Source organism: Phasianus colchicus, chromosome 22 (genome assembly GCF_987193195.1).
Source record: "Phasianus colchicus chromosome 22, bPhaCol1.hap1.1, whole genome shotgun sequence".
NCBI classification, from domain to species: domain Eukaryota; kingdom Metazoa; phylum Chordata; class Aves; order Galliformes; family Phasianidae; genus Phasianus; species Phasianus colchicus.
The window spans coordinates 6,608,604-6,618,743 of NC_143457.1; the positions used below are offsets into that span (position 1 = coordinate 6,608,604).

Below are 10,140 nucleotides of genomic sequence, written 5' to 3' on the forward strand. Positions count from 1 at the left end.
AACAAGAGCATTAAGTCCCCATTGCACCCATGCAAACAGGTTATATGGGCTCAAGCCTTGCTCCAGTGCTGCTCTCTCTTTCCATTGCTAGAAATTGCACCCCTGTCATATGTAAAGGACCAGCTAAAAGGTGACACCATGACATGCCCCACATACCCTAACATCCTACCAGCAGCCTTGCACTCAAGTTATTTGCTTGCTGCGGAGCCCTCAGCTTTAGAAGCAAGCCCTCTGCCAGAGGGAAAGCAGCGATGCTTCCTCACTGCATGGCATTAGGAGCAAAGACTCAGTGGCCATTGCACACCTGTATTTTGGTGGCTTAGGACAAGCATTAACAACCTCACAAACATTCAGCACGGTGGTATTTTTTTGGCATAAAGCATGTGTTGTGGGAATGAGATAAAATACTTTGAACAGAAGCACGCTCTGCATGCAGGGACTAGCTGAGCTCTGTGCAGCAGGGGTGGGCTCGTGTATAGCAAACAAATTCTTTGTTAGAAAACAACACGGCAAGGTGGAAGGGAACTGCATCTCCTCACACTTGTGCCCTGGACAGCAGTTAGTAGAAGGTGAGGGACAGGCTCTGTCCACCTGCCCAGCTGCCTGGGGCACCTCCCAGTCCCAAACCACTCAGAGAAGTGCAGGGCAAGCACCTGTCAGACCCAAGAAGACTCACGTGTCACTCCATCTCCATGGGCTGCTACCTTTGCCCCTCACTGTGTTCACCTATGTCCAGCACAAGAAGGGACTCTGCTACCTTAGGGAGGTTTTACCTTGCAAGCACAGCACTCCTCTGCTCTTCCTCTTGCTCTGTCCTCAGCTACACCATAGGAGCAGCAGCATTCTACCCCAACTTTTATGGGCTCAGCATCACAACTCAGTGCACCTGAGCTGGGAGGGGGCTGGGAGGAGCACGTAACTTGTTCCTGGCTGGGTCAGTGCTGGGTGCACACTGGGGCCAAACACAGCTGTGCTGAGTGGAGACAGTTGTTGTTTCTGGAAGTGAAGTTTGCCTCTTGCTCATGACCAAGCAGACCCTGTTGTGTCTGCACAAGGAACATTTCAGTGGTCAAAGACCATCTTCTGTCAGCATGCAGCTCTGGGTGTGATTTCCAGCTGCTGCCCAGCATCACCCAGTGCCTGTCCTGACAGAGTGCTGTCCCAGCCTCCCTGATCCATCTCCTTTGTGACCTTCTGCTAGGACTGCAAGTGTCTGTGAAGAATCGAGTCATGGTCAGGATAAACCCCATTCCGCACCACACTTACTAGACATAATTAATGTCTGACATCTTCCCTAATTAGCTGTAATTCTATTATGCAGTGTGAAGCACGGATTCCTTATCCCTCTGTGCCAGCTGGGAAACCCTCCCTAGAAGGTCCCATGCTGCATCCAGTAGTTGGTGTGATCTGGCTTGTGTGGAAAGTGGACATTGTTGTGCAGGTGAACTTGGTCACATTTAAGCATTGGGAGGGAGAAACAAGTGCTGAGGTTGGGGTAAGAAGTTACTGCAGAACAACACACAATGTCCCCTACATGCATGTGCAATAGCAGTTTGCAAGGCAGCTATCTCTTGTGCAGCTTCACAAAGCATGTGCATCAGCAGAGCCAATACACGGGGAATCCTGCGCTGGCACAGCACCCCCGGAGCGGTTACAGTACAATAGGCAGCAATTGGTTTTATAACGAGTCATTATTTTAATATGCTGCTTTGCTGCCATGTTGGCATCTCACTGGGAGCATTCAGGAGGCAGAAGGTGGGTGGATCAGAGGAGCTGCGGGAAAGCAGGCGCCTGCCTGAGCGTGGTGTGAGAGCCACAGTGCTCAGCCTCCACGTGCACACAGCATCCCTCAGGCACAGGGCAGCGGGCACCCAGGGCTCCTTGCTGCCATGCTGAACTGCATGTCCATGTTTTCCATTTGCTCCTCGCGAGCTGTGCTAACACAGGTCTCTCTTCTATTCCAGTACTCCCCGCTGCTGAAGAAGCTGTACTGTCAGATTGCCAAGACATGTCCCATCCAGATCAAGGTATCCAGCCCACCGCCACCGGGCACCATCATCCGGGCCATGCCTGTCTACAAGAAGGCCGAGCACGTGACAGAAGTGGTGAAACGCTGCCCCAACCATGAGCTGGGGCGTGACTTTAATGATGGTGAGTGCTGTTGTCACCCCTACAGGGCACAGCCCCAGCTGCAAAACATGGCTGGGAAGAGCTGGTGGGACAGGCACTGCTGCCCTGTCCAGGACGAAGCTCCAGGTCCTAACCACAGGCACTTGACTTACAGGCCAGTCAGCCCCAGCCAGCCACCTCATCAGGGTGGAAGGCAACAACCTCTCCCAGTACGTGGACGACCCTGTGACAGGACGGCAGAGTGTGATGGTGCCCTATGAGCCCCCACAGGTACCCAGCTGCATAGGGGGTGGTGGGGAGCAGAATCAGCTCTTGTCCCAGTGTTGAGGGGTGAACCCGCTGGTGACATCTGCTTTGTTGGAGGAAGATTTGAGTCCTGGGCTGGAGTCTGGTGGCACTAGCACATCCAAGCCCTTGTGTACCTGCTCTGAGTACTCTGTTCCTGAGTGGTGGGGAACAGAAGGCCTGAGCGTCCCCCTCAGAGATCCCACAGCCCTTGCAGCATCCCATTTCCCCACTTAGGACTGTCCCCATCACTGCAGTGCCACATGTCACCACTCTTCCCAGTGCTCCTTCTGCTTGACCTGCAAAGGCACTCAAGGCACAGCCCTGCCCAAAGGGATGCCCTCACTCTTTGCTCACTGTCTGCTACCCTCTCCTGGGCAGGTGGGAACCGAGTTCACCACTATCCTGTACAACTTCATGTGCAACAGCAGCTGTGTGGGAGGAATGAACAGGAGACCCATCCTCATTATCATCACACTGGAGACGAGAGAGTAAGTGGCTGCTGGAGCACCATTCTTGCCTTAGGAGAAAGGCTGCTTCCTGCTGGCTAGGGATAGGGGAGGGGAGGTACAGCAGACCCATTGCAGTGCTGGCTTCTTCCCACACAGCTGAAGCCTTCCTCAGCCTCAGGAGCTCCTCCCGCAGGAGACTGCTCCTGCTCAGGCTGTTTGCAGAGGGGCTTCCCACACCCGGGGATCTGAGCCAGGCCATAACATGCTGGGCTGAGCCTAGGTGAACGTCCCTGGCAGAAACAAATTCACCAGTTCCTCTCTCCTCCCAGCGGCCAAGTCCTAGGAAGGCGATCATTTGAGGGACGGATCTGTGCCTGTCCTGGCAGAGACCGGAAAGCTGATGAAGACCATTATCGAGAGCAACAAGCCCTGAATGAGAACGCAGCTAAAAATGGCAACGCCAACAAACGCAGTGAGTCTGCTCTCCAGGAGAGGGAGGGTGCCTCAGAACACTGCTTTGTCACAGTCTTGAGCTCCTAGCCTGCACTGTTCCTCGAAACCCTTCTGCCTCAGCACCTTTCCCATTGCATCACTGTGCTCCAGAAGTTCAGGCTTAAACCCACAATGGGGCATAATGCTTTGACCTTTCTCCTCTGAATCTCAGAAGTAGGATCTCCTCTCTTTTTGCCCCAGAGTGCAGTGATATTAGCATAGGGCCTTTCTGTCCAGATGTATTCATTACTGTTGATTTTGAAGGAACATCATCAAGGACGTAATACAGTTAAGCAGCAAGCATTGTGCATGATGTGAGCTAAAATACTTCAGGAAACCAAGGTGTTACCAGATGTGTCCTGTTCTCCCAAGGACAGCAGGGCATAGGAGAATGGAAATGAGAAAAAAAATGAAATTTTCTTAAAAAACACACGCACAGAATTCCTAGAGCCATAATTCCTAAGTGACAGCGCACATTCGGGATATGTCAAGCTAATTCTCCTAGAGGTAGCTATTTCCCTCTTTTCAGTAAAGGCTTGCAAAGCACACTGCTCCTGCGTGCCCAGAGGACACAGCTGTTCCCACTGCCAGATTTGACTTTCATCTGCTAACATTTTTCCCCTTCTCTCCTTTCCAGCATTCAAACAGAGCCCTCAGGCAATCCCAGCACTGGGGCCAGGCGTTAAGAAACGGAGACACGGGGAGGAGGAGATGTATTATGTGCCTGTAAGTGTCAGTGAGCCACACTGCTCGGCAGTGGCAAGGGAAACTCTTGGGGATGTGGTCTCAGGAAGGATGGGTTTGTGTGACTGCAGGTAGAAAAAAAGGGCCATGGTGAGAGCTGGGCTTGTTCCCTCCTCCAGGTGCGAGGCAGGGAGAATTTCGAGATCCTGATGAAGATAAAGGAGAGCCTGGAGCTGGTGGAGCTGGTCCCGCAGCAGCTGGTTGACTCCTACCGGCAGCAACAGCAGCAGCTCCTGCAGAGGCAGTAAGTGCCATCCCGGTGTCTCTGAGTGCTCACTGCAGCTCTGCAAACTGATCAGCACTGCTGCAACTGCTATTTTTTACAGCACTGTAGGAAGCATAAACTACAGCACTGGATATGAACCTTCCTAGGGGGCCTGCACTGCAGTGAGTTCTCCATCTGCAGGGACTTTTCACAGACACATGTAGCTGTTGCCTGACATAAATGCAGCCCAGCCAATTTTGCACCAGTGCAATTTGTCTTGGGCTGCTCTCAGTGCAATCCAGCCTTCCTCAGTGCTACCTGAAACCTCAGCACAAAGATCCTGAGCAGGCAGACAGGAGGTCTGGGGTTGCCAGCTGGCTCCACATCCTCCTGCTGGATGCTCATCGCTTGCCTTCTCTTTCCTGACCAGAAATCAGCTGCAGACACCTTCCTCCTACGGCCCTGTCCTCTCACCTATGAATAAAGTCCATGGAGGAGGAATCAACAAGCTGCCCTCTGTCAACCAGCTGGTCGGGCAGCCAGCACAGCACAGCTCTGGCTCAGCATCAAGCCTGGGGCCAATGGGTAAGGTTCCCACTCCAGCAGAGTGCACAGCCGTGGTCCCAGCTTGTGGGGGCCTTCCCTGCCCAGGAGGGCCCCCAGTGAGAGACATGGGTTCTTGTGTCTTGGTTCTGTCTAACTGATCTATCTGTTGGCATGGCTGCTGCCTAGGACCTGGAATGCTGAACAGCCACCCCATGCAACCCAATGGAGAAATGAACGGGGGCCACTCGTCCCAGTCCATGGTCTCAGGATCACACTGCACCCCTCCTCCACCCTACAACCCCGATCCCAGCCTAGTCAGGTAGGGAGGGCAGCAGATGCCCTTTTTGTGTTGTCCTCTGATGTTTCTTGCTGTTGTCCCTTACTCTAACCTTCAGATCTTCTAGCAACTGGTCAACTGGCCACTGGTCCCAACTGAGAAATCACTGCTCATGAAATCATGTAGACCATTCTTCTCATCTTAAAAATCAAAGCCCAGCTACCTACCAGTTAGAAACACCTCTTGCCCTCATAGACCTCTGGGTAATCTGTCCTTGCTTAATTAAAAAATTAAGTCCTCCCAAACATGAATCTTTTCCTGCATGCCAAACTGCACACAGCTTTGTGAACTTCCACCTTTCCCTTCCTTAGTAACGATGTCTGGAAGTTGGTCCACATGGTTCATTTCCACGAGGAATATGCCAGCTTGTCCACAGATGCTTTTTACTGCTTGTCTTTAAGTAGAACATAGATGTTTCAACAGACATCCCAAGGTCAGAGCACCTGTACATTCAGTTATCAGAGCTGCATAGCAGCAACGCCGTGCTATTCACAGAATACCCTTGCAATTAGTCTGTAAGTTGCAGAGACTGACTTTGCTGTCCAAACTAAGGCATGGGCCCTTTTCCTCCTCAGGTAGCTCAGGCTCCCTCCAGTTAACAGTGTAGGTAATTCAGCAGAAACCTCTGAAGATCTGAAGAGGAAAGGGAAAAAAAAAAACAGAACACAGTAATATTCAGAATGAACATAGTTCCATTCTTCATTCTGACATTAATGGAAGTTAAGGTCACACTTAAGATGTGTGACAACAGCCAGAGCAAGTTTCCTCCTCTGCTCGTCTGCCCACATCCCATCTACATCACAAGTGTTTGGAAGTGTTGCCAAGTCTGGAAGCAGCAGGAGCTCACTGCTGTCTCCCTGCTGCCTTTTCAGTGAGCTGAAAACACAGTGTTGGTTGACAGCACAGCTTATATTCATGAGAAGTTAATGCCACTTTATTTTCCAAACTTTTTCTGCAGTTTTTTAACAGGATTGGGGTGTCCAAACTGCATCGACTATTTCACCTCACAAGGGTTACAGAATATTTACCACCTGCAGAACCTATCCATAGAGGTAAATGCTTTGGGAAGATCTGTTCTTACCACTTGTTTCTATCAGCTGTTGATCTTAAAAGCAAGGACAAAACTGTTTTAAAAGAAAGGAAAAAAACTGTGCACCAACCTGTTACAGAATATATACTCCCCATGATTTATGTCTTCCATTTATGCATCATTTCTAGTCCTTCACTTTTAACAGTGGTTCAGTTTTTGGTAGCAACCACAATAGCCTCTCCATTGGTTCCTCCAGACTGTCAGAAATGAGATCTAATGAGATCTGATGAACTAACAGAGAGAAACAAACTGTTAACAAGCATACTTGTTGAGCTCTTTTCAGATGTCCCAGAAAGAGCAATCCCAAACCAGAACTCATGTAGATGTTTAACACAAAAAGGAAACCAGATAAGGTACTCAGCAAATGAAACAGCATAAGTTATGGAAGAGCTGGAACGAAAACAGGCATACAGTAGGTTTGGTATTCCTGCTCTCATGCTCTGTGTCAGCTCTCTGCTGCCAGGGGAAGAGGAGCTGCCAACTGCAGTTCTCAGTGAAAGCATAATCTCTTGCTGACAATACTGAGGCTGCAAAACTGAAGGCAGCACCAACCAGGAACTCCCCTCATCCATCAGGATAAGGAGTAGAAAAAGCTTAAACCCCTGGAGCCATAGTTAGCCTTGTAAGTTCTAGAGCCAGTATTGTGGACAGAAAAAAAGCTGCTGCCCTGATTCTGTTATTGTTTTTCCCTCAGGTAGTTTGTAATAATCTTCTACCTGGCAGCTACAGTAAAATAGGCAATGCAGCTGCTGAAGACACAATGATTTTTCATTGGTAGCTGGGGCCAGTTGCACAATCTTAGCCTGATTTTGGACCATTTTCTGAACTAACTGCATTATTATCTGCAAGCTGTCAAAAGAAATGTTTGGTATGGCCAGAACTTTGTATCAGGTTGCTGAGCTGTCTGTCCGAGTTGATATTTGTAATTACTAATTGCACACTCGCTATCTTCTCTGGTTAACATTCATATGAGTCTCTGTGTTTGGTATTAACATGGCTCTCTGGCAGCTCTCCACCATGAGGGTATTTGTTCTGGCGCACCCTATTACTGAGATGATCCAGCTCTCAGTTAGCACTACAACCACAAAGCCTGCTATTGCCCGCACTGACTACCTCCAACAGGGAGGGTCCCGACAAACCCCAGTCAGTGGGGCTCAGGGAATGCAGCCCATTACCCCAAGCCCACCCATGGGGGCTGCCTGGAGCCCCCCACTGCTCCTGCCCTGTGCAAGTCAGCCGGGCTGTGCTCCTCGCCCTGTGAGCAGAGAATCTGCTGTTCCTCAACCCATGTCCAGTGGGAGCCCCCCATTCTCAGTAGTTCAGTGTGATACAGTGAACTCATGTCACTGTCCCCCTACCCCCAAATAACAAGATGTATTTTTGGCTGACTTTCAAAATGGTGTTTGAATGACTGGTCAAGCGTGACCACGAGTAACTGGTCAGTAACTGAGAAGCTGCCCCTCGTGGAAGCACCCACGGGTTGTTCTGTGGTTGTGTGGGGACTGAGGCCAGGACGTGCCACTCACTCCTGTGCCCACATCCCCTCTGAGCCAAGAGCTGGGGGCCAGGCTCCGTCCCAGTGTTCCCCTCACGGGATGCCCCTCAGCAGCACTGTTCTTCCAGGATCTCGGAGCACTGAAGATCCCAGAGCAGTACCGGATGATCATCTGGAGGGGCCTTCAAGAACTCAAGCAGAGCCACGACTACGGGGCCCAGCAGCTCATTCGCTCCAGCAGCAACGCCTCCACCATCTCCATTGGCAGCTCAGGGGAGCTGCAGCGGCAGCGCGTGATGGAGGCCGTGCACTTCCGTGTGCGTCACACCATCACCATCCCCAACCGCGGCGCGGCAGACGAGTGGGCAGACTTCGGCTTTGACCTCCCAGACTGCAAGTCCCGCAAACAGTCCATAAAAGAAGAGTTCACGGAGGGAGAGATCAACTGAGGTTCTCCAGGACGCGACGGTAGGAAACCGGACACAAAGAGAGTCCAAGGGATGGGCTGGGGAAACCAAACCCCACGTGAAAAATGGGAGAATACTTTCAGCCTTGAGCAGCTGGAGAAGCATAATTTTGCTGGACAGATGCGGACTGTCAGCTGCCCCGATCCATCTGCCAGGTACTTCCCAGAGAGGAAATCCCAGTGGTTTATCAGAGGATCGATGGAAGGACGGGGCGGTGAGAGCTCCTAGAATGCAGCACAGATTCTGACTGCTCGCGGCAGAGGAGTCATCTGCTGGTTCATCCTTCTGTTTTGTATTGTGCTGGACAAGCCTTGCATCAAACAGATGCAGCATAAAGATAGCACATTTTCTGTTAGCAAGACCTACCTTCTTACCTCTGTTCTGTGTTCTCAGTGGTGTTGAAAACCAAAAAACAATTTAGCCCTTATCTGCTCCATTTCCTGTACGAGTATCTGCCATTGACTGACACAAAGCAAGTCTGCTTTCCTGATGGACTGCCAGAAGATGTGTCCCTTTCAGTTCCTTTAGAGCAGAACCGATCTCTTCGTCAGTTCCAGATGTGTTCACGTACTTAAATGTTTGTGTTTATCAACAATGCGATGTACATACAGTATACTCATTGTACTGCAAGAAGAAAAAAAGATTTATTTTCATGTAAGCTATAAAAATTGATGCTCCTGAGATAATAGCGTCAAGCAATTAATTTTATGTTCTAGCATGTAAACGTGCAGAAAGTCATGTTTCAAGACTTACCTATTCACAATTCAGATGTTTTTCCCTCCTGTGAATTATGTCACACAGATGCAGAGGAGAAAACGTGTGAAGGCTCCCGTGGAGTTGGAGCTCTGTGTGATTCCTCCCTGCACCACAGGTGAGGATTGGAGGCAGATAACAGTGACGTGGAGATGAGTTTGATCCCACATTGGAGCGAGGAGGTGGCCTCAGTGAGGTCCTTCCAGCTTGGTTTGCTGCTTCTGGCCATTTTTTCCTGATTTATCTGTTGGTTCAGGCTGACGAGCAGCGCAGCAGAAAGCCATGCTGCCAGCAGACACATTCCCAGCTCCACCTCCTACTGGTGAGCAGAGCAGATACATCCAGAGGTGCTTTAAAGGTTTTGAAACATGTTTTCAACGTTAACTAAGGCTTCTTCAACAGTATTAACTGATACAGTCCAACCATGTTACCAGTAGTACTTTTTGGAACTTTATCTTTGGAAAATGTGTTATTTTTATAGCTGTGGTTTCTTTCCCCCCCCCCCCTTTTTTTTTTTTTTTTTTTTTTTTTTTTTTTTTGTAACACAATAAAAGCACGTCTGAATTACAACACCTGGTAACTCAAGTCTCGGTTATGCTGTACAGAAAATGTGCACGTAATATTAGTGAGAAGTCTTACACCTCAAAGGGCCTGGAGTTGTTCTGCTTCATCAGCAAAGCTCCAGAGATAGCAGTGCTGTGCAGAACAGGAGCCCCTCATGGGCAAAGCTGTTATTTTAATACAATTTAAAAAGAGATTTCCAAGGTCTTGGAAACCAGCAGACGAGGAGCAGGCAACAGTCAAAACTGTGCGTCTGCAACGAGAATAAAAGGCTCAACGACCTGCTAAGAGCAGGCCTGCCTGGTGCTGAAAGCACGCTGTTTTTCTGTAGCGTACGCTCAGGTTTATGTGCTCAGACTCGGCCCTGCGGCTGGGACCTGCACACAGAGCACCCAGACGGAGAAAGCAGACATTAGGGCCGGCGTTTTGTTTAATTACACAAACTCGGCCGGCTCATCACGCAGCGCCTTCGCCCTGCGCGCCATGTTGGCGCCTCCCGGAAGTGACCTCCCGATCCCGGAAGTGATCGCTGCACCTTCCGGAAGCGGCCCGCCGTCTCCTAGCAACCCAGCACCGTCGCCTA

The 10,140-nt window shown here is 50.2% G+C and overlaps 1 protein-coding gene across 4 annotated transcripts in view; it reads left to right on the forward strand.

The window, feature by feature from the left end:
* The window catches only part of TP73 (tumor protein p73), a 32,293-nt gene extending 22,798 nt beyond the window's left edge, over positions 1-9,495 (forward strand). For all 4 annotated transcript variants that reach the window (XM_090123312.1, XM_090123313.1, XM_090123311.1 and 1 more), the window contains 10 exons: positions 1,965-2,151; positions 2,285-2,400; positions 2,797-2,906; positions 3,197-3,339; positions 3,997-4,085; positions 4,223-4,347; positions 4,739-4,893; positions 5,041-5,173; positions 6,150-6,243; positions 7,905-9,495. In XM_090123312.1, the coding sequence (XP_089979438.1) occupies positions 1,965-2,151; positions 2,285-2,400; positions 2,797-2,906; positions 3,197-3,339; positions 3,997-4,085; positions 4,223-4,347; positions 4,739-4,893; positions 5,041-5,173; positions 6,150-6,243; positions 7,905-8,225 (1,473 nt within the window). In that variant the 3' untranslated portion in view covers positions 8,226-9,495. The remainder of the gene's footprint in view (positions 1-1,964; positions 2,152-2,284; positions 2,401-2,796; positions 2,907-3,196; positions 3,340-3,996; positions 4,086-4,222; positions 4,348-4,738; positions 4,894-5,040; positions 5,174-6,149; positions 6,244-7,904) is intronic.
* The last annotated feature ends 645 nt before the right edge of the window (positions 9,496-10,140 follow it).